General features: G+C 57.7%; 1 protein-coding gene across 1 annotated transcript; it reads right to left on the bottom strand.

Moving 5' to 3' along the window:
* Positions 1-1326: 1326 nt before the first annotated feature.
* On the bottom strand, positions 1327-18840 carry LOC134154570 (adenylate cyclase type 10-like). Its single transcript, XM_062601245.1, has 25 exons — positions 18687-18840; positions 18063-18167; positions 17627-17665; positions 16954-17097; positions 16245-16450; positions 15699-15795; positions 15278-15366; positions 14572-14763; positions 14208-14329; positions 13884-13960; positions 13375-13564; positions 12546-12598; positions 11905-12058; positions 10934-11126; positions 10412-10498; positions 9700-9983; positions 8962-9098; positions 7124-7249; positions 5908-6162; positions 4846-5190; positions 4310-4361; positions 3118-3340; positions 2616-2723; positions 2068-2246; positions 1327-1522 (listed from the first exon to the last, which is right to left on the bottom strand). Exons 1-25 carry the CDS (start codon positions 18838-18840, stop codon positions 1327-1329), a joined length of 3807 nt encoding a protein of 1268 aa, XP_062457229.1.
* Between the last annotated feature and the right edge of the window lie 4832 nt (positions 18841-23672).

Below are 23672 nucleotides of genomic sequence, written 5' to 3' on the forward strand. Positions count from 1 at the left end.
AGAAGTCTTGTACTGACGGTGCACTTCTGCTTGTGCTGGGAGGGCTCTGCCTGTTTATACCTTGCACAAAGCCCCCAGCTCTGGCCCACAGGTCCAGGGGGGCAGCATTGCCTGCCCAGCAAACAGGCTCTCGGGGGCCCTCCTCACTGAGCACTTACCAGCATCAAGCAAGAGGTCTAAGCAGCAGCAGCAGAAGCATGCCTGCCCAACGATCTCATCTGCTCCAGACACCTGCTCCTCTAGCCTGCGCAGCACTGCCTCACATTCCGGGTACCTGGGGAGGAACACAACGAGCCTCCAGGGAGCCTCTCCACGGGCTGGGAGCCCAGGCAGCACCTCCAGACACTTCCCACTCCCCTTCCCAGCACCTCTCTCTCCCTCGTTTTCCCTTCTTTGCTCTTCCTCCCAACTCCGTCCCACTTTCTCCAGCAGGCCTGTTCTCACCCAAAGGTCCCTGACCCCCGACACTGTGCAACCCCCACTCTCTCCAGCACCCTGATTACCTCATCTGCAGAAAGAGTGCCGTGAAGAGGGTCCTGAGAACCATGTAGCCCAGGTCAGGCTTCTGCAGCTCCATGCAGAGCCTCTCAGCACGATAGCCTGGGAAGAGAACAAGCAGACTTGCACCGGCTCTCTCGGCAGAGATGCCTTCTTGCAGGCGGCGGGGGCAGTACCTACCTACGTCGACGGACAGAGGCAGATTTCCCAGGCTGAGGGTCAGATGGGACAGGGCCTGGGCAAAGCTGGCTGTGTTTAATACCCCTCCTCCAAAGAGCTGCACCTCAGCGCTAAGCTGCATGGCCGCCCGCCCGTATTGCAGCCACTCTTCCCGGCAGCCCAGGTTCTGGCAGCACAGCGCATATTCCAGGTAGGACAAGAGGACCTAGAAGGGTCCAAACACGACAATGCACACGACTGTCTCTCCAGGGCAATTCCCTGGCCTAGAGGGGACAGGCCACAACCCAGCTGCCAGCTTCTCTCTTCTCTTCCACCCTCACAGCGCGCACCCATACGACCAACTCTTCTTCCTACTGCCACTGCTAACTGCAGCTGTGCCAAGACAGGGGCCCCTGGCCTTGCACACCAGCATTATCAAGAGCCACGAGGAAACTACAGAATACACAGTGGTGCTGCCTTAAAGCCAGAACCACCTCCATGCTCACAAATAGGAAACAAATCCAACGCGAGGGACTACCAAAAGCAGCAGCAACCCACACCCTCTGGAAGTTCATCCAGAAAAGGGCAGGCACACGTCCATCTTTGGGCTCTTCTTGCCGGGGGCAGGCCCTGCTGGTACTCTTGCCAGGCCAGGGAAAAGGAGCCGTGTCAGGGACGGGTCTGCTGCTGCAGAGAGAAGGCACTCACGTGACTCGCGTCCTCGGACTCCTCGGCCGTGTTCACCTTCATGAGTGCTGCCAGGCGGGAGAGCCTCCGACTGCCGGCGGCGCTCTCCAGGCTGAAGAGCTGCCGCAGCAAGGACAGGCAGTGGCTTTGCCGGAACAGCCAGGGGAGCCTCTGCCTCCTGCCACACAAGGGAAACTGCTGGGCTACAGCCGCTAGGCACACTGTGCCGAGTCCCACGGGGCGGGGGAAGCAGGGGGATGGAGGAGACGGCTGCACCTCCTTGCAGAAGGGCAGCTGACACAGGCACGGCCGCAGCGATACAAGCGGCAGAACCAAGGAGCACCACCCAGGAAATATGACTGCTAAAGATGGTGTCTTGGCACTACAGTGTTAGGCAGGCCAAGCAAAGCTGGCCACCGGGAGGAAAAGGGGCCTTGCACGGGAGGCCTGCGCCTGGCTGCAGCCTCTGAGCTTCCTCCCTCTCACAGCTCACCTCCACTTACGCCGACAGGCCCACCTCCTGCTCCTGCCAGCACACTCCCTTCCCCTCCCCACACTCTGCTCCCCACTAACACCTCCCTGCTCTCACCAACACCATCTCCCATGCCAACACCCCAGTAGCTGCCCAATACAACCCACAGCTGCTCCACCCATTAGCCTCCAGCTCCCTCAGCAGCTTTCCCTCTGCCTAGAAGAGCCTTTGCTTTCCCTTCTGCTTCTTACCCTGCCTCCTGAGGAACGGAGCAGTCTCTGTTCTTCTTGTGGGAGGCATGCTCTGACTTTTCCAGCACAAGCTGCAAGGCGGCGCCAGTGGAGGTCGTGGGGAATTTCCTCTTCAGCAGGCTCAATGCCTTCCTGATCATTGTCTTCGCCAGCTCCGTTTGTCCCATATGGTAGCAGACCTGCACAGCAAAAGGGCTTTCAAGGCTGTCCCGTTTTGCACAAAAGCTCATCCCCAGTGCATCAAGCAGCCCCAGGCACAGCTGGGAGTCCTGAGCCTCCCAGCTACTGGGAACGCTAAGAACAGGGATACTGGGAAGGCTCCCAGAGGGCTCCGATTCAGCACATAACCAATTGCATGTCTCTGGCGGAATCAAGGCCAGGACCTCAGCTGGTTTGGGCCAGGGGGCAAAGGGGCCCCAGGAAAGCAGGCTGAGAGCAGCCACAGTTAGGTGGGCCAGGGAGAGCCTGCCCCACCCCACCCTACCCCACAGGAAAGCATTCAACTCCACCCACCAGGGGAGCCCACCAAAACCACCCTGTCACCTTACCTCTCCTTTGAGGCTCAGCAAAGTGGCTTCTTCAAAGCAAGCAAGCGCGTTTCCCTTCTTAGCCACCAAGGTCCTCAGCACTTCTGCTTTCTGCAGGTTCCGGAAGGCCTTTGAACAAGCACACAGAGAGCAGCTGAGCATCGCTGCCAAACCTGTCCCCAGCCCCAGCACTCCCAGGTGCCTCACCTGCATCTGCCCCTGGTGATGCCCACCCAAGCACAGTCACGCTGCCTCTCACACCACGCACAAAAGCACTCCTTTGCACCACCTCCTGGGAGGTGCACCTTGCACCAAGGGGCTGCTTCACGGCCCTGTCTCCCTTGCCACAGGAGAGGCAAACAGGAGGCAAACGCTGGGTCTCCCTCCCACCAATTCATCCCCGAGTCCCCACAAAGGCAGGCCCCCAGGCAGGCCCTATTGCAGTGGGGAAATGGGCTTGCCCAGGGCAAGGCACTTGAGAGGACTCCACGGGCAGTGGGCTCTGGCAAGCACGGCAACTCACCAGGTAGTTGTCGGAGACGTGCAAGTAGGCAGCCGCACCCTCCAGCAGATAATAAAAGGCTCGGGCGTCATTGCCCACTGCCATGTAGTGCTGAGCCAAGGGCACAAGCACCAAGTCCACAATGGCCTTGCAGCTGCAGGAACACTCCACACCCTGCGTCCAGTGGGTCTTGCTGGGCACCTTGGGCATCCATTCGGTCTTAGCCAGAAACCGCTTTGCCGCTCTGGAGACAAGATCACGGAGAAAGAAGACACCAAAGCACACACCAGCGTCACCAACACCGCTCCTTCAGCCTACGTTAAAGACACGTTCTAGCACAGCACGAGGCCACACGCACGAAGGCACCGCACGGGAGCCGTGGGTTGCACAGCCTTCCCAGGCGTGCTGAGGGAGCTCGCTCAGTCCTTCTTTCTACCCCACACAACAGTGACCTGCACCCAGAGTTCCCTGGGCCCTCACAGCTTACAGCTGACACCACTGACTCCAGAGTGGGCTGCAGCCCCCCATCATTGCTATGACTTCCCCCTGTGCTCCTTCCTCCCTTCTGCTCTCACCTTCTCTCCTCCCTCAAGACCTTTGGCTCTCCCTGCATGGCAAGCAAAGCCAGGACAACTCACTCACACAGCACGCTTTGGCAAGATTTGTTCCCTGACACTGTGGGCACATTGACCAGTAAATGCTGGGCACTCTGAGGAGCCCTGGGGCCTCAGGCAGGGCAGAACCGGCATGAGAAGCAACAGCTCCCCTTTTCAGCAATGGCAAGCCATTCCGTTGGCCACAGTTGTAACAAAGCAGCAGGAGCACCGGTCCTGTTGGCGCCTTTGCTGCCCCGGCTCTGGAGGAGCACTGCTCTTTTAGGCAGGCAGAGAGACCAGCTGGCATTTCTGTCCCCTTCCACAAGCCACCCTGCCTCCAGGGGCTCCTTTGCCCCTGCACAGCTTGCAACACTGTTCTCTAACAGCTAGAAAGCCAGGGCTGCTCCACTCCAAACCACCATCAGCACTGGGATCCCACCGGCTTCCCCAAAGATACGCATCCCCATGGCCATCTCAACCCAGCTGCCTCTCACAGGCCTGATCTCGCCAATGCTAGACTCACAACGGGCAGCCCAAGCGGGGAACTCCGCTTATCTCCTCTGCACACCCTCACCCCACTGCCCCCCAAAATCATCTTCAAAACCTTGGCTCCTCACCGAAAAATCTCCTCCAAGCAGCTCTTCTCTTTCAGTACACCACTTGAAGCATCTGCAAAGAAAGCATGGCATTAAACACCTCCTCACTGCACATGCCGTAGAGCTGCTTCTTGCCATTCTGTAGCACCAAGGGAGGAAGAGCAGAGCCAAAGGCCCTGGCGGCAGCTCCCTCTCCAGCTCCTTCCCTGACATCTGCCTTCACTGTGGGGCTCGACTCCAGACTTAACCCAGCTTCACCAAGTGTACTAGACACACTAGCTAATACACCTCAGCCTGCTGAGCCACGCGTGCACCTCTGCCAGGGGATGGGCTGCCCTCCCATAATTCTGGGAAAATGCAGGTGGACACGCAAGGGGAGAAAGGCGCTGCGCTGTGGACACATCATCGCTCTCATTGTGGAGCTGTGCTCAGTGGAGAAATGAACTAGTCCTACAACAGTATCCGCCTTGCACTGGAAGCATCCCCACGCTTGCGTGAAACAAGTGTGCAGTAGGAGTGGGCAGGACCCAGGCTCCAGAGCAGGGCACACGGCATACCCGTAGAGGCGGGGAGCTCGTCCGACTTCATCTCCTCGCTGGTCGCCAGGGAGGCCTCCCAGTTGTGCCAGTAGCAGTCGCTTCCGTGCTCTTCTCCGCTCTCGGCCTCCTGCGTGCTGCCCAGGGCCAAGCGGTGGAAGGCAACAAAGTCGCCTCCCCCGCAGCACTGGCACTTGTGCGCGTGCCTCTCCAGGAAGGCCGCACACTTGTGGTGCAGGGCCACCCTCTGTCCCTTCGGCCACAGCTCGTACGCAGCCTCCTGCAGCAGCGGGGCGCAAAAGGCCAGCATGCCAGACTCCAGCCTCACCCTCTGCTTGCTCTCCTCCACGGATGACTTCTGCGCATCTGAAAGGCAACGGGGCTTCCCATCAGCCAGAGCTGGGGCCAGAGCTGGGGCCAGAGCTCAGGCATGCCATAGCTGCACCATGAAAGACAGGCCTTGGCGTAGGCCCTTGGCAAGAAACCAGCGCTCCTGCACTCAGAGCCTCCGGGCCAGACAGCAAAAGGGCCCACCTTGCCTTCCTCACACTAGCACGGCCAGCGCAACAGGCTGCCGGGCTGCTCTCCCTGCCAACAGGCTGTGCAGCTGCGCTCCAGGCGGCAGCTGGGGATGCTGCCAGCCGCAGAAGCAAGACACAGCCAGCTCTTTCTGCCCACTCTGCAAGACACTCCCAGCCTCCTATGCTCCCCCGGCGCTAGGGGACAATAAAGATCAACGCACACTAAATCCCTCATCTGCACACAGCAGGAGGCGGGGTCAGCAGGTCCGGGCTTTCGTACTCCCTCTCCTACACGGGCTATGAGCCGCGCTTGCAGGCAGGGCAGCAGAGGGACTCGCAGCACCTCACTGCAATATTGCCCTCCAGCACAAAGCACAAAGCACAGGCTCCTCGGAAATGGACTTGTCTGAGCTTTTAACAACCCATCCCTAACTCCCCGGGGTGCCATGAGCATTACACACCTCCTCCGGGCAGGGGGCATTCTCTGGGGAGCCCCACCAGGGACACAGACAGCGGCAGCAGCAGCCTGCAGTGCTCCCAGGCTCCCCTTACCACGTCTTACCGCTCTCCTCCTCCAGAGAGGGGCCCGACCCCTCGGTGGGAACACTGCTCTCTTCTGCCCCCTTGGCAGCATTCAGCCACTTGAGGATGTTGCATCTCACCAGGGCATTCAGCGCCTTGTTCAGCTTGGCCCTGCTCCACCCGGGAAGGATGTGGAACAGCAGCTCCGTGCTAAACAGCGGCCCTAGGATGGCTGCACACTTCAGAACCATCTGCTCCGAGGGCTTCATGCTGTCCAGCTCAGCCAGCGCAATCCCTGCCAAAAGCAAGCCACATGTCTCTCCCTTGCCCGCTCCCCACCATCACAGCCTGCATTAGCTGCAACACTTGAGTGGGTAGATTCTTCCCTAGGGACCCAGCCCCTTGGACAACTGCAACCCAGGGCACGTGTCTTCAAGATGCCTCTGCTCCTGCTTGACTCACAGGAAGCAAGGACGGGGGAAAGCAGAGATGCTCAGATGAATGCTCCCCCACCACGGATGAGCAGGGCAGCATCCAGCACATGCATATGTCCGGGCATGCAGCTTGCCAGCTCTGCGCTCTATTTATGTCCACAGGGCACACAGACAGAGAGCTTTTCCTGCACCGCCGAGGCCAGCTCAGAGCTCCCCACAACCCCGCATTTCCCTTGGTCACACAAGACTTTCCCCTTCTTGGACAAAGCAGCTCCTTCAAGAAGAACACTTGGGCACGGGGGACATTTCTGCCACCCGCATTCGGCCAGGGCTCGGCTCGAGGGCAGCCATGCTCATTCACAGCTTCCCATCCAGCACCCCCTAAAATGGGGCGATTTCTGGGCCAGCCCAGAAAACAACAGGCAAAGAGAGATTCGCAAGAGGCTTTGCTTGGGCTTCACTGCCTTGAGGCCTGCACGAGCAGGAGAAATTACAAACAGAACAATGAGGTGCGAAGCCTAGTTCAAAGCTCAATCGGAGCCATGACAAATATCCCCTGGAAATGCATTTTCTCTTGCTGAGAACAGTCTGCTCCCAATATCTTCCTTTCTCCGCCCCCTGCCCACCCCACCCCACTCAGAGCAGACAACATGCAGGTTTCTCTGCGGACAATCCTACGGGACCAAAGCAACCTGCCCAGCAGAGTCCCAGAGGGGAGAGGCTCAACTCTGCAGCACACCGAGGCCCACACTCTCCAGCTCAGGCCCTGGCAAAGGCACCCAGCACTGCTGCCAGCTGCCGCAGCGCGGCTCAGCCCCTCACCTTTCAACGTAGGGGGAAGTACAGTGTTCTGCAGGGTCACATCCGGCCTCATGGTGCACACCCTGCGGTCCTTCCCCGCACTGGAGCTCCGTGCTGCTGTGGTGGTTGAAGCCTCCATCACAGAAGCTGAGCGGCACAAGGGAGCAGGAGAAAGCGATTAGCAAAGGGAGACAATTCATGTCATGACTTCCTGCTTGCAAACACTCCAAAATCCACCTCAGCGGGAACAAGGCCTGCCTCAGGTGGCCTGATGCACTTGGCCTGCACCAAACATGCTCGCTAAGACGAGCAAAGCACTTCCCTTGCATACCTTTGTTTCATAGCCCTTCCCTAACATTAGCTGTTGCCAGGCAGTTTCCCCAAACACTCCCAAGTCAAAGGCTCCAGACCTCCTGACTGGGGAGGCAACGCCTCAAGGCAGAAGGCAGCAGGGTTGCCGTCATCCCAGAGGCAGGCACCTTGCCAGTGCAAATGCAAAATCGGGGGTCACTCAGGGCTGCTGCCAGAGCCGTGGCAAGCTGGTTGGCATTCATCCCTAGGTCGTGTTACCACTGCCGCCTTCACTTAGTAGCACCTTTGGGGGCTTTCACACTTTGGCATTCAAGTTCCCAAGGCCTGTGCCTCGCCTCTGCTGGGTTTGATGTCAGACTTCTTGGCAAGTGACCTTCTTTGCCTTTTGCCCAGGGAAATACACGCACATTCCAATGCCTCTTAAATAACACGCCTACATCGGCTAGAGAGCAGAGTTCTCCAGGGCATCCCAAGAATTTGGGCGGCGACTCAAAGGGCCAAAGAAGGGATTTTCCACAGCAGCACCTCTGATGTCCCCATGAAAATCCACCCGCGTGGGGCATGCTAGAGGCAGAAGCAGCATGCCCCGCTTTGTGCCTAGCCGGGGTCTTGTGTTTAATCTCTCTCTCTCTTTAGCCAGAGCGTGCCCAAAGCCAGCCTGCGGTCAGGCTGCTCTGCGCCTGCCTGCCCTCACCCCGCACACGGAGCTTCGTAAGCAGCTGTGCTCAGGGACAGAAATTGCTCTTTCCCACCCCTTCAGGCAGGCTTCAAACTACGCTTTGGCCTATAAGGCAGAGGAGAAGGACAGCAGGGGCTCACAAAAGCCAGAGTCCTCAGACCACCTGCTGATGAAGAAGTTTTTTCTGACCAACAAACACGGTGTGCGGCAGGAACATAAAGTGCACCAATGCCGTATACCCATATAGAGAAGAGCCTGACCCCAGCAGGAGCTCTCCTTGAAGCAGCAGACCAGGCATTGTGGACTCCAGGCATCCATTTGCCTTCCCTTGCCCTCAAGTGTTTTCGTTAACATACTGAACTCTTCAGGCCCTCTCTCTGGTCCTCTAAATGCCTCCCACCCAACATCCCTCAGCTCCCTCCAACCTCAACCCTTCAGCATTCACCCCTAGCAGGCCTTACAGCACCTGGCACCATGTGTCTCTGACGGACTCAATCTAGCCCTGTGGCTGTGCACAAGGAACATTCCAGCCACAGGACTCACCACACTGGCCCAGAAGAAGCACCTGCGTTCACATGAGTTCACGACAAGACCAGCACTCATCTGAGTGCCAGGCAGCAGCTCTGCTCCTCCTTTGAAATTGGCTGCCATGGCACCCTTGCTTCTCCTCTCAAAGACACCAGAACTCCCCGGCCTCGGCTTGGGCTGTCCCAGCAGCAAGGCCTGTACAAACCCACACCTGATCCACACCACGCTCTGTGTGGCTGCAAGAGCTGACAGTGCCAAGTTCACAGGGGAAGCCTCGGCCAAGAATGCGCTGGGGAAAATGCACCACAGCAACTAGGCAGTCGGCCGCAAAGGTGCTTACTGAAGAGGCTCTCCCACTTGTCCTCTCGTTTCTCATCCTTCCCCAGTGGGTGGAACAAGAGCATGTCGTGGCCAAGAAGGTAGCGCAGCAGTTCCTCACAGTAATAGGGGATGCCGTAGCTTCTTTGCGTCAGCAACCTGCAAAGGAGCACATCCAGCACTCACTGACACAGGCAAAGGCAGGCGCACACGCACACGTTTCAGGTGGGCGCTGAGCCACTCGGGCAGAGCACAGAAACCAACGTCTTCACCACAGCTCCACCTCACTTCTGAAAGGGCCACGACTCCCACAGGCTTTGGCACCCGAGTCACCCGGAAGATACAGCCTTTGCTGGAATCCTCGGGAAAAGCAGTGCAGATAGAGCCCCAAGCAAGCCTTGTCCTTCGTGTCCCCAACAGCCTCGATGCTCTCCGGCACCGGTGAGAACCTTTGCCCCCGTGAATCACCCCTCAAAGCCTCACCACACAGACTAGTGCCTTTGCCACCCCTGAGCCATGCCAGCGTGCAGGACCACTTCCTTCCTGCCTTCCAGTGCAACACAGAAGGCTGGACACCTCCTGTGCTCTGTGCCTAGGCAGCTGCCCACTCGCAGCTCATGACTGCCAGTATGTCCCACTGGCTAGAGGCACAGGCCCTTCTAGAAGCTCTGCACTGCCGTTTCTAGGGCTTCATTCCCTTTGGCTCTCTGCACAGCTTCAAGCCCTCAGCAAGAGCTCACAGGCCCCGCCTGTGACTTACGTCTCTAGATCCTGGGGCAGGCTGACAACTCCAAGCGCCTGGCAGGCTTTCTGCACTACAGCAGAAGGCTTCAGCTCTCCCAGACGAACACAACTGGTTTTCTGCAACTTCAGGATGTCTACGGCAGCTTTGCAAAGCCTCTGTCTTCTGCAGTGACTGGCAGTGAAGCTCATCACCATGAAGATCGAGACATCCCTGAGCACGCTCCACATCAGACTCCAGGAGGGAGAGTCGATGCAGTGGGCGTTGTCGATGACAAATACAACGCCATCTTCTTCAACAGTCTGAAACAAACAGCTTGCTCTGCGGGGATTCTGATGGGTTCTCAAGTTGCTTCCATAGCAGCAACTTTGGCCTCTTTCTCCCCCTCTCCAGACAGAGAGGGAGAGAGAGAGATGGAGAGAACGCTCTGAAGCCTCTTTCCTCTCCCCAGCTACTTAGGCATTCAGAATCTTACTGACTTGCAATTGCTCTTAGACTTTAAGGCCTCTGGTGCAAAGTAGGACAGAAGAACCTTGTTGCTCCTCCCGAGCACGTGCCCACCAACTTTATGGGAGGAAAGGTATCGGGGGTATGGGCAGGGGTGCTTGGGCTCTGAAAGGTAAGGACTCAGGTACATCGTCCTCCCGCCAGCTCCCACCACTCTCCTCCTGAAGCCTCCGCCTGTGGCATTGGTGTCTTCCTCTGAGCCCCGAGGGAGAGAAGAGCTCACCTTCTGGAGCACTTTCTTCAAAACCAACTCCAGCTCCATTTGCCTTTGAGTGCCACTCATCTGGGAAACTGCCGTCGAGAGGGGAAACTGCCCAGAAAAGCACAGTCATAGAGAAACAGCCTTCCAGGGCTTGCAGCACACCTACCCACCACACAACACCAACCCAGCAAAATGCCTCTCCTGGCCTCACCATCAGCCCTCTCCCCAACACAGCTGCAAGGAGACAACACAGTGCCAATACCCCCGGGAGCCGAGAAGAGAAGCCCTCTGCTTGTTCGCTTGTGATGGCAGCTCCGGGAGGCAGCGGACCACTCACACAGCACTCAGCTCAACACAAGGTCATCAGCCCCATCTCCAAGCATCTCTTCAGTGCCTTTTGCCCAACGCGCTCAGGAACAGAAGCCTGCGCTATATGCCCCTGCTCTTCCCTCCAGGCAGCTAAGCGACTCCCCACCAGAGCCTCCAAACTACAAAAGCTCACAAGCAGCCCTTTGCCAGGGCCAGAGAGGGCCTCGCTCTCACCTTAACGAGGAAGACGTCGTTGAGGAGGCAGTAGCTGCTCTCTGCCATCAGCCCTTGGAGCTTTGCCTGCAGCACAAGCTGTCTGGCACTGCACGATTGACATGCCTGCAGGCCCAGGGCCATGGCCAGCACCATACGGAGGGCAGAGTAGACCTGCTTCAGGTTTAGCTCTGTCAGTTCCACGGCCACTACCCTGCCACGCAAAAGCAAAAGGGACCGAGATTCAGAGAGCAACGCAAAGAGCTGCAGACTTCCAAGGCAAAACTGTCAGAGAAGAGACACATCATGCAGGGCTGTCTGCAAGGGAGCTCTGGACACACAGCCCCAGACGGACTCTTCTTCCGCACACCTCCAAGTGCTTCACAGAGGGCCAAGCTTTTCCCGCGTCTTACAAGGAAAAGCCACAGAGGGGCAATTGCTGCCAAGCCCCTGGCAGAGCCACCACCACACCCTGTGTCTCCACAGCTCTCAGCACCTCCCCCTGCACAGCAACTTGCCAGCTGAAGAAGCAAGGGCTGAGCAAGTTGGGCCTTTGTGTTTGAATGCCACAGCTTTGCCATCTGCCTCCTATACTACGGGAAGCCATGGCTACCGCAGTGGCCTTTGGGGATAAAGCCCAAGGGCAAGCAGCCTTTCTCTGGCAGCTCCACCACACCACTCCCGCCTCCCCCAGCATCTTTCTTCTCTTTACTCTCCAGCTGCATGAAAAGCACGCAGCTTGGGCTCTTGCCAGCCCTTGCAGCCTGGCCTAAGTTTGCAAGAGCAACAGCCCTGGCTCCACAAGCCACTTCCAGCTCCCGTGAGACGTAGTAGGAGAGCGTGCAGCTGCTCCATACCAGCAGCTCCAGGAGGCTTTTCAGGGATGCGGCAGGCCAACGGCCAGCAGCACTAGCAGAGGGGCTCGAGGATGCCACGAACATCAGTGGATGGGCAAGGGAAGTGTCCCACAGGTAGCGCTCCAAAACACTCACCTGTGGCCAGCAGCCTGGCCCAAAGATGCGAGCTCAGTGAGTAAATGGCTCTTTCCAGAGCCAAGCACACCCTCAAACGCTAGGATGCTGCTTTCGCGACAAGTCCTGTAGGCTTTCAAGGCACTTTCAAAGAGGGCAATCTCCTCCTCGCGACCTGTGAAGGCAGACAAAAAGCAAGCTGCTGTAGCGAGCTCAAAAGCCAACAACCTTGGGCAGCCTTCCCTCTTGCTGCCACTGCACCTTCCCTCCACCGCACCTGCGAGCCTGCCCGCACCCAGGGCTCCTTCCCACCCCAACAGCTACAATTCTGCAGCTAGGCCTGCCATAGGGCACTCACAGCCCCACCTTCCTGCTGGAGCCTGGGAGCAGCTGTATAGTTGCACTGAGCCTGGGAGCAACTGCATTCCTGAAAGCTCCTGACACGCTAGCGGTGCAGGAAGGCAGGAAGCACTAGGCGTCTCACTCTGATTCCCACCTCCACTGCTGGCCCAACTCCAACCTTACGAACGAGCTATGAGCCCAAACCTGATGGCCACTGCAGGCAACACCATCCCTTGGAAAAGCATCTCCATTCCCAGGCTGGTACTAGCAGCTACCAAGGGCAAGAAATGGGCATACACAAGAGCAAGGCATTCACCTACCGAGCAAGGGGCCGTACTCTGACCTCTCCTCCATAAGATCCAGGCCAAACATGCTAGCAGGGGGAGAGAAAAACAAAAGTCAGTGAAGGAGGCAGAAGCTGGAGGACAGAGTCATGCGTGCAGCTGAGGACACACTCTTGCCTACCCGCTCTTCTTTTGAGCATAATGGCAGCCTGCCCACGCTCCCACCACCAAAGTTCACGCTCATTCAGGAGAGAGTGCAAACACCAAACAAGCACAGGGAAAACTTCCAGCACATGGAGCACAAGGGCTTCTGACCACACTGGCACAGCACACGCTATCAACGTGCAAGCAACAGAGGCCAAAACATCATCCAAAGAGAACCTACAAGCCTGGCCCAGAGGAACAGCTCCAGTTTCACCAGCAAGCAAGCAGGAAGACAGGCCCGGCCACCCACACTTTCCCAGGGGACCAGCACGGAGCAAAGTGCTTTCCAAGAGCTTCCTGCTCAGAAGCAGCCGAGATAATACCCCCTGCGTGGGTCAGAATTGCTACTGCACTGCCACGTGCATGCCAGCAAGCAAGCACAGGGCAGAAAGCAGAGTTGCAAGCCCTCTGGGCCTACGGACTCCCAAGAGCCCTCTCCACCCCTACGCCATCACTCCCACTCTCCCAACAGCAACAGGCACCAAGGTGAACAGGCAAAAAGCACGGCCGTGCTATGGCTTTCCCTCTTCCTAGCCACAGTGGTGGGAGGACTGGGGTGGGCAGCAGCTTGGCCTCTTTCTGCACAGCTCCTCTTTTTGCCCAAAGCTGCACCCTGGGTGCCTCCACGCCCCCAGGCAGCCTGCTCAAAGAGCACACTCACAGCTTCTGCGACATCCCCAGGTACTGATAGACAGTGCCAGGATCGCCAACCCCCTTCATCTGGGCCTTCGGCAGCTCCTTGAAGTAAGACCGGGGCAGCCGGGACGCTGCGTAGGTCGCCGCATCGCAGGACACCAGCCCCGGGTAGTGCTCCATCAGCCGGGCAGCCAGGTTCACCTTCTGGCCCATGACTGCCACAGAGAGAGAGCACGCGTTGACGTCCTCAGGAGAGCAACCCGCACCACCCTTCCAGGCTGCCGGCTGCATCCCCCGCAGCACAGGCCAGCACAAAACCCTGCTGAGCACGAGCGAGAGCAACAAGGAGGCTCACAGCCCGTCCCCCGTCGTACGGCGGGACCCGCGCCGCCTCCGCCGGTCCCGACGCACCGCCGCAGGCCAAGCCCTCGTCCTGGCCCGGCGCCCAGGGCCCACAGCTTCTTCCCCGACACTCTGCCTCTTCCTGTCATGGACGCGGCCCGGGCACCCGCTCCGCAGACGGACACCTCGTACCTGTGTACTCGTGCCTGACGCGGTGGCCGACGACTCCGCAGAACGCCGTCCCGCTGGTGACCCCCACGGACACTGCCCTGAGGCGCAGGCAGAGCAGCAGGGATCAGCAGCGCCCGTGCGCAGTCCTGCCTGCCCACCGCCGCCCCTTCCCCACGTCCCCGCGCTCTGCCGTCTGCCCCGGCAGCACAGGCCTCGGGGACCGGCAGAGCCCGGCAGCGGACACGCCAGCTTGAGCGGGCTGCGTGTGCAGAGCAGCCAGGCGCTCTGGCACCCCTCCGCACCCCCCGCCCCAGGCCGTCCCAGGCAGCACGCCTCCCCACTCACTCGATTTTCCCCAGCCTCCCGGAGCAGGCGGTGGAGATTTTAATCGCGCTTTCCAAGGCGCAAACGCTCTCGCAGGGCAGCTTTCCTCCAGGGAGGCCAAACACACACAGCAGCGTGCAGCCCTGCCGAGGACAGAGGCAGCACACCTTGCCGCAACGCCTGCACCAAACCCTTCCCGCCCTGAGACTCCAGCCTCCGCCGACCGCAGCAGAGCTTCAGGGCACCCCAGGACACAGGGTACCGCTCCCAACGCCGAGGCAGAGCTGCTTCCCCTCTCCCCACCGTGCGAGAGACAGAGCCGCTTCCCTCCTCTCCACCACCACCCTCGCCCTCGTGCGCGGGGGCACTGCTCCTCCACGCTCACCTTATCAAACATGGAGATTTTGTTGATTTCGCCCTTGTGAGGACGGAGGATCTCCGAAATCAGCACGCTGCTGTCCTGGATAGCCTTGCAGATTTGCGTTAGGTTGACCTTGGCAGCAAACTGCAGCTTCACAAAGAGGCAGGTGACCGGCCGCAGCTCGGATAGGCACGCCAGGGGCTGTCTGTCGTCAATCTGGAAGACAGCAGCGGGCCACCTCCACCAGCCAGCTCGCCCTGGGCGCTTCCTGCCTGCAGCAGATACCAAGGCAGAGCGCACAGAGCGGCAGCAGCGGGCGCTCTCAGAGGAATGCAGAAAGCCTCCTCGCAGTGCAAAGCAGGCGTCAGCCTGCGCGAGGCAGACACGCAACGGTGCAAGAAGGCACTGGGCATGGATGGACACAAGGGGCTACCCTCAGCAACACTGTCACTGCTGCGGAGGCATCCCTCTCTTACCCCAGGGCCATGGCCAGAACAACAGCAGTGGAAAATGCAGAGGGCAATCCACCCCACCCTCACCCCCGGTGCTCTCTGCAGGAGCACACAGTCGGCAGGTTTCTGGCCCCTGCAGCACTCCTTTCCCAGGTTTTTGCATACAGGGGCATTTTCTTTGCCTTACCTGCTGTCTGGAGAACTGCCGCTCTGCAACACACATCTCCTTCTCCCCTCCCTCTCCCCCAAAAGGCACCTCCCAGCACTCGTGGCCATACCTTGCGCAGGACACTGGCTGGGATGTACTTCCTCAGCACCTTCCCCTGAGCACGATGAGGGGCCAAGGTAACAGCAGGCCTCAGGACGCCTACGCAAGGAAAACACACGCGGTCACTGGCAGCAGGGCGCTACGAGCCTGGCTACGGGGGCCTCGCAAAGCAGGGGCTGGCACTGCAACTCGGGGAGCAAGATCCTCCGCCCTTTGCCCGTGTGTTCCTCTTGCAGGTGCTCAGCCACAGCAGTCCCCTGGAAGCAGCAGGAAGCAGCCAGTGCCTCTGCCGCAGCGCAGCTGCGCCCCAAGCACAACCACTAACTAACTGCAAGGGGGAGAGGGCAGAGGCCAGGCCCCAGCGGCCCCTCCGCAAGCCAGTCCCCATCTTTCTGGGCAGGCACAGAACAAGGCAAAGCCGGGGCACTCACCTGGCATTTCCGGAGAACGGCAGTTCAGCTGGGCTCGCATGAACTTGGAGAAAAGGTCTTCACGCTCCGACACAGACATCCGCTGCACGCCTGTAACCTGGAGGCACACGCAGCAGAAGCACTGCCATCGGCCTCCCCAGGAGTCCCAGGGCACGCATCCTACCCTCCCTCCATCCCGCCCTCGCTTCCCAGAGAAGAGGAGGAGATCCCCGTGTAGCAAAGCCACCTTGCTGGATTTGCACCGGGACAAACGCTGGCATCAGCAGCACACGAGCTGTGCAGCCATCAGCCACACACCCCGACGTCTACAGAACACCGCCACGACCCCAGCAGGGCCAAACCCTGACACTCCCTCCTGACCCCACCGCAAACCCAGCAAGCACAATCCACAGCTAACCCTCGGCTGGAAGGGCAACAGCTACAGCTCTCCACCTCCGCTTTACAGCTACAGCCCCCACAACGCCCATCTCCTCAGCCTTCACACACCTTCCTCCCTCACCCCCAGCTCCAGGTGCCCCAAACAGCTCTAGAGGCCATCTCGCCCACCTTCACAGCTCCTTGGCCTTTCACTCTCTTGCTCTTCACCTGGCTCTGGTTACAGAGCTCCCAGCAGCTGGCTGACAGGATAATATCACTTGCACTTGCAAGGTTTTGCGCCTGCCAGACCTCACCCACGGCCTTGCCAAGGATCAGGAAGTGCTGCTCCTTGCGGTCTCCCACAGTCAGCAGCGACATGTGCCCTGCAGAGATCCCTGGGGAGAGACAAGCACAACTGAGGCGCAGAGCACTTGCACCTCCGCAGCCTCCCGCGGCGGCAACTCTCCACAGGCTCCGTTTCAAGCTCAACCCTGGAGACAGGCTCCTGCTCTCAGCTGCTTCAGCTGGAGGCACCCATCCTTCATTACGGAGTCCAGCTGGAGTGTCGATGGGGAGGGGGTACAAAGTGGGGCCTGCCAACAGAGGGGCCTGAAACGGGTGCCTGGAAAGAGGCACGTGAAGCTGACACTGACAAAGTCTTCACAGCCACAGCAAACCAGAGGCCCAGCACACCAGCACCTTTGCTGGCCATCTGCTCAGGGTGCGTGCAGGCAGCTTGTAAGCGGCTGCCTGAGAGCACACAACAGCCTTCCAGGCAGAAGGTTTCCACTGGCCCCACGAGGGATCCCCACCTCTCCCCCAGGCGGAAAAGCACCCTGTGGCCCTGCACAGGGCCATGGAGCCACACACGGCACGGCTAGTCCAGCACACCCCATACCTATCTTCAGTCGGAGCTTCAGACCCACGTCTGTGTCACGGACGCTGTACTTCTCCTGGATTTGCCGGCAGCACTGCAGCACCAGGCTGATGGTGTCTCTCAGCTGTGTTTCCCTCACTCTCCACAGCACCAGTACAGCATCCCCTGCAGAAAGCAAGGGAACGGGGGAAGGCTCTTGTGAGACCTGACGCGCCCTGAGCTGCACCCCCCTGCACGGACAGCAGGAACCGGCAGGCGTGCTGAGGAAGATGCACTCGTCGGAAGGCCTCCTCCTCAACTACAGCTCTCTGGCACAGGGATGCCTTCCCCTCCCCCAGGCCAGCTACAACAGCAGCCACAGAGGATGAAGGTGCACAGTGTGGCTACAGGAACACGGGCACCCCCGCAGCTGGTCCCACTCAGGGCAGAGATGAGAGGCCTCTCTCATCCCCTCCTTCCTACCATGCTGCCTCAACCCCCAAGCTCCCAGGCTGCCTCCCCAACACCTCCACACCAGCCCTGTCCCACTGCAGCTTCCCGCTTGGGGGCCGCGATGGCAGCTCCCCAGGAGCACCTGCATGCCAACAGAGCCTCCCCTCTGGGCTTTGCCAGCTCACAGCTCACTCTGTCCTCTCCCCTAGCACGCCTCTGCAGTGGCAGCAGACAGAGAGAAGTTTCATTTAGAAGGACATACCTGCAAACTTCAAGATGTCTCCTCCAAAGCCCAGCAGCTCTGCAGGCGAAAGAAAGCAAGAGAAGAGTTGCCTCTACACCTTCTCCAAGCAAGCCACAGAAGCAGCCACTCTGCTGCCTGAGCAGCACAAGGGCAGTGGTGCCTGGTGGGGCACCATTCAGGAAAGCACAGCTCCAGCCCCGCCTCTACACTGCTCACAGGCACCACAGCACTGGTGCCTATGGTACTGGGCACTGCCCAAAGGAGCTAGTGAAGATAACACACCCATTTCTCAGCACCAGTGTCCCCCATCACAAGAGCCCAGCTGCTCTTGGTGGCCCTCAGCGCCCACAGAAACCCCCAGCACGCACAAGGAGGCTGCCTAGCGCACCTCTCTGCTCTCCCAAAGAGCAGCCTCATGGCACCGTCCCAGACAGTCCTGCAGAACGGCACTTACCCTCCACAACGTCGCCCATGTAGTCATTGAGCGTTTGCGTTAGCTCGTCCGCACCCCGCTCGAGGCTGACGCTCTGGCTAAATTTCTCTGTCAGAGCAGTGAAACCTCAAAGAGGCACAAACAGGCACAGAGGAATCAGCAGGTGCCTACATGGCCGCCAGCTTCACGCTCCCACCTCAGAGAGCGTGCGCATTACATTGTGCCCTGACCTGGCTTGTGACAATGAGCCTGCACCACCCAAGAGAAACCACCACTCTCGCATTGGCCACTGCTCCTGGCAGCGTGCCTTCTCCCACACCACACAGCCTGGAGCAGGGGCCCCTGGCCCACGCGCTCTTGCAGCCCGTGGAGGAGTGCCTAGCACTGGGTACCTCTGCTGAGCTCAACTAGCCGACTCCCAGCCTCTTCCAGGCCTCTCCTCTTTTGGAGCCCCTTGTTCCTCCTGATGTCAGCCACCTCTGAGCTCTACATCCCCCAAAGTGGAAGATGGCAGCAGCAAAGAGGCCTCCTCTGATGCATTCTCCACCAGAGGTGGCACCGGGGCTCCCAAAGGCCCAGAAAGTCCCAATGCCTCGTGTCTCTGACTTCTTCTCAACACCTGCCCTTCACAAGCCTTGGACCCACCTGAGACGTCCGCAAAGAGCAGTACTACATGAAAATTCTGAACGCAACGGGCTTCGTGCCTCAAGTCCTCAGATAAAATGAGGTCGGGGACGTAAGCAGCTACTTCCCTGAGTTCTGAGCAGTGCTTGGACCTTCTCTCCCAGGCACAAGACATCGTCAGCACCCTTGGGGTACACAGGGTACCTCAGGAGAAGACGACCGTGCCCAACCGGGAGCAGGCTAGCACAACACCGCGCAGGGTTGTGCAATAACCCGGGGCCTTGGGAGGGGCTGCTGGCCCTCTGCCACCAAGGGGCAGGTTACAGTCAGCCGGCAGTGACATCGGCCACACGTCACCGATTGCCTCTGTGCTGTCATCAGACAAGCGAGCCAGCTATCAGGGACAGCTTCTGCACGTCATCGCTGCCCTAGCAACTGCAGCACGCAGCGGGGCACGTCCTAGGTTGCTCTGTTGTAAAGAGCAAGTGGGTCTTTTCCAGAAGGTGGGGGACAGAGCAAACCTCCAGCCACAGGGCTCCTGGCGGAGGCCAGGAGGAGATGGACAGGGCTGCACCAGCAGCACAGCGGACGGGCATATCAGAGAGGGGAGGAAAAAGCTGAAAGACGCGGCAGGAGGCAGCTCCAGCCCCCTGCTCTGCGGGAGAGAGCTGTGTAAAGCTTCCACGCCGCAGGGACACCCCCTCACGCTGGGCACCCCAGCTCACAGGCAGCCCAAGGCTCACTGCTCCCTACGGGAAGGTGAGCCGGGGCTGAGGCTGACACCCTCGCAGGCGGTGCCCTTGCCCTTACAGAAGGCCTCTGGGTCACACAGAGGGTATTTGTGCTTCTGGAGAAGCGTCATCAATTCGAATATTTGTGCACAAACATGACTATCAGAGACAGAACTCCCAAAGCACAAGAGCTGCTTGAGAAAAACAGGAAATCATTTGTGAGGAGAGCTGGGCAGCTCATTGCTGCTGAACTAGTACCAGCCGAATCAGTTTCCTCACTGCCTCCTGGAGCTCCTTGTCCCTCATGCTATAAGTGAGGGGGGTCATGTTTTGAGACACCAATGAGTGCCGAACAGTCAAGACAGAGGAAACAGCGCTCAACAGCAGGTAGAACTGAGTACCAAATATACCTTGGGGCTCAATAAAATGCAAAAAATCCTGATGATCCTCCTCTCTCCCTATAATTTTCTCCAAGTCTTGCATGGTTAACTGAGCAAGTTTCAGGAGCGTAGCTGAAAGATAGAGATTTCAATAATATACATGATCTTTATGCTTTTAAAGTTTTTTTTTATGATTATCATTCTTCAGCTTCCCAATTCTGTGTTTGATCTAGAGTGTCTCCTACTGAAGTCAGGGCATGTAGGAAAAGCAGTATCCCAGAGGTCAGGCACTGCATGGGCAATCTTCCTCTCCATCTCCCCAAACCTGCCATTGCTCTCATCAGCTACCTGAGTCTTACATCACTTGTCTTAAAAGCTAACCTTCTTCCACGGAAAGCTGCAGCTGAATATTACAACTCATATGCCTCAATTCCCACCTGCTTTCCTTAGACAACTAGCCACATATAGACACAGATTTTTTTTTTTCATTTAATTGCAAAAATATAATAAAATAAAGCACCATACAATTTCATTAAAAAGTAATCAACAGTATGCTAAGTCCAAGCTGCCTCTGAAGAGGTAAAAGTTACACAAGGGACAGAGCCCTACTAGAAACATTTTGGATAGATGGGAATGGTAGATAGAGACACAATGCCAAAATGCAGGTCCTGAGGCATTGCACAGCCTTACGGGCTCTGCATGGGGCCTGGGCAGCAGCACTGCAGCGTGGGGGCATGTCCTGAGAAGCCCAGGGTCAAAAAAGTGGGAGATGCAGGGAGCCACAACTGTACAGCCCCCCTGAAAGAGCCAGGATGCTGGGGGGGATCTGGGGTTCCATGGACTGCACGCAGGGGAGAAGCACTGCCTTCAGGTGATACTGAAAAGCCCATGGACCTACTGAGGTCCAACATGAGAAATACCTTTCCACAGGCTCAGTCAGAAGGAAACCTGGCCAACATTCATGGGAAATGGGAAAATGTCCCCTGGTTTGCTGCCCAGGGTCCTGAAGAAAGCCCTTCAGAGGACGTGTGTTAAGGACATGTTTGCTCTTGTCTGGCCTATCATCTCTCTCTTAAGTGCCTCAGACCCAGAAACCTTGCTGAGGACTTCTAAAACCAAAGAGCCTGCTTTGGTGCCTAATGGAGGAAGACAATATCCTACCCCATATTATCCCGCATTCTACTTCTACAAAAAGAGCGGCCCACTGCAGAAACACATGACTTTGATCTTGTCCTTGAAAAAGGCCAGACCCGAAACCAATCCCCAAGGCCCAGGGAACTGCACAGGTCTCCCCAGTGCAGTCACCTGTCAGTGCAGGGCCACAGAAGTGACCTCTCCAGTGCCCCATCTGAGAGATTTCAGAGCCTTTGGCATCATTTGGAGACGTTCCTGAAGGATGTATTGGAAATTTTTGGAACATGACTGGCATGAGGAGCAGTGACTGATCAAGAGGACATGAGGGGAAATGTCTCAGCTCTCTCCCTGGCTATGCCATCTACATGGCAGTGACCTATTGAGCCCCCCCAAATGACGCAAGCAGGGGTCACAGCAGGATATGCCAAATCATATGAGGTGCCTGCTGAATCAGAGGCTTGTTGACCAGTGACAGAGACATAGCTGTGGTGGTGACTGTGAGATCATCTCCTTGTGAGTCCCTGAGAGGCCAGCAGCAGGCAAACAGGCGTGGATGTTGATTGGGAGGTCTCTTTTGTCAGAGGACCTGCTAGGCCCGCAGTAGCAAATGGCTGGGGAAGTTATCTTAAGGAAACTGATGACTCAGAAGCCCCGAGGCCAACAGCAGGCACCTGCTGGGAGTATGCACTTGTAAGGGCATGTGAGGAAAAAGAGAGACAAGATCTGGCATGGTGAGCCTCTGGGAGAGCTCTTGCTCTCTGCTTCCTGGCAGTGGGAAGGGAGCAGAGGCTGGGCTGTGCCTGGCAGTACATAGGCAGCACCTGTTGCAAGGCCTTAGAGGACACAAGGGGAATGGAAGGTCAGGAGAGTTGGGCTTTGTGTGTGTTGGGGTCCCTGGTGAGTCAACTGCCTGCTGGCATGTCTAGTCCTGTCTCTTCTGTGTCCCTGCTGCAGAGGCACATGTTGGTTCTGTGTGGCATCAGAGGGTGCAGCATGTCACAGTGGTGGCGTTCCCTGTGGTGAGGATGGAGGTGTCCCCACTGTTGTGCTGCTCTGATCAGGAGATGTCTGAAGAGCGCAGTGCTGTGTTTGAGGAGCCCCACCAAGATGGGGAGATGGGGAGTGCTCCGAGGTGAGGTGTAGGGGGAAGCTGGGAGCACCCCACCACACCAAAACCTAGTGCCATTTCCCAGCAGTCTGCATTCCTGTGCTTCACACTGAAAGGGAGGATGTCAGGACTTTGAGATGAGGCCTGCTTGGGCACCAGACCCTGAGGGACAAAGCCTCCTCTCACTGCTGGGGCAGGGTTAATTATGGTGGTCTGCACTAATCTCCTTCTGTCAGGACCTTGGGAGACAACACCTGCTTTCACTGCTGGGGCAGTGTTAATCCTTGTGGACTGGAATTAACTCCTCCTTACGCCAGCTGTGGGCTCTCTCCTTGAGACCACCACTGCAAGAGTAAAGCAATCATTCGCAGTCACTCAAACTCTTTACTTCAGGGCTGAAGAGTGCTCAAGGCAGCTAGCCTGCTGCTGGGGATGTTCAGCCACTCCCCCCACCCCATGACTATGAGTACGATCATTGATGGAGGAGAGTAGAACCGTGCAGCAGCCAAGAGCTGGGGACTGTGACTGCATGAAGAGAACTGCAACTGGTCTAGCAACTCCCCCTCCACCTCCCCCTGAAGGGTTTAAATGGGTTGGCTCCAAAGGCCGTCTTTGACTCCTCACTGGTGACTGTGAGTCTGTCAACTTGTGGAACCGCTCGGGATGGGGACGCCCTCTGGCAGTTACTCCCTTGGGACTCCGTGTACGTTGGTCGCTGAGGCAATGCATGGGTAAGATCAATTACATTTCTTTTGTCTAGTTCATTTGTTTGGGTCGTTACAGTTAGTGTAAATGAGCTAGCTTTGCCTGTTTATTAAGTAGTTACCATTAGTATAACTTGTAGTGTAATTAGAAAATAAGGATTCTAGTTGAGCTAAGTTTCTGTTAATAACAGTTGTTGCTTTGCATCACTGCAACTTGTGCAGTAAATTCTGATGCTTGAAGCAATCTGTGGAGTCATGCTGTAAATCTCCATCTCCCCCCTCCTCACCCCCCTCGCTCCACCCCCACCCCTTCCTCCCCATGGTCTAGGACTGTAGTCAGTTGTCTGTCGACAGTAGAAGAGATGGGTTTCCCTCTCCAGAAGAGCAATGGAGCGGAGCTTTCCCTGGGGGAGTTGGAAACACAGAACAGCCCTGGGTGACACTCAGCAGGCAAGCCCTCTGGAAGAGCATGATTCGGATAGACTGGTGGGCACAGCACACGTCTTCCAAAGAAGCCCCGGGAAGACCTTCCAAGTGGGAGCACAAGGCCTCCCCAGAATATTGCCTTGCAATGCCACTCTGCTTTGTGGAGTGCCTTGTGCTGGGCAACATCCAAACAAAGAGATCCACAGCCGCACTAAGCACATCCTTGGAATTCTAGAGCCACAAAGCTTCTCAGGGAGTCAGTGTTTGGTTGCTGCTGAATTACAAACAGCACCCTTGGACATCAGCATCATGAGTAAAGCCTTCTATCCCTGTGGTGCCATGGCAGGGTGGCAGATGAACAGGGAAGGTTGCTTCAGATTAATCAAGTCTTTGCAAGCGTTTTTGCCTTTCTTCAGACAAGCTATCCAATTTCCTGGGTCATCTGCCTCATCCATTCTCCTACCTGGAGAAAGGAGGTGCTCCACAGGAAAATCCCACACAGCTCCTTGAAAGACCCAACCAGT

The sequence above is a fragment of the Rhea pennata genome, unplaced genomic scaffold, assembly GCF_028389875.1.
Source record: "Rhea pennata isolate bPtePen1 unplaced genomic scaffold, bPtePen1.pri scaffold_32, whole genome shotgun sequence".
NCBI lineage: Eukaryota > Metazoa > Chordata > Aves > Rheiformes > Rheidae > Rhea > Rhea pennata.

Bases quoted from the DNA above. Each gene is read 5' to 3' on its own strand.
- LOC134154570 (XM_062601245.1), bottom strand. From the start codon at position 18,840: ATGTCTTGTGCCTGGGAGAGAAGGTCCAAGCACTGCTCAGAACTCAGG. The intron at 3,341-4,309 runs GTGAGGAGCCAA...TCTTGTCTCCAG, and splicing joins TGCTTGGAGGAGATTTTTCG to AGCGGCAAAGCGGTTTCTGG. The intron at 2,724-3,117 runs GTGAGTTGCCGT...GCTTGTTCAAAG, and splicing joins ACGTCTCCGACAACTACCTG to GCCTTCCGGAACCTGCAGAA.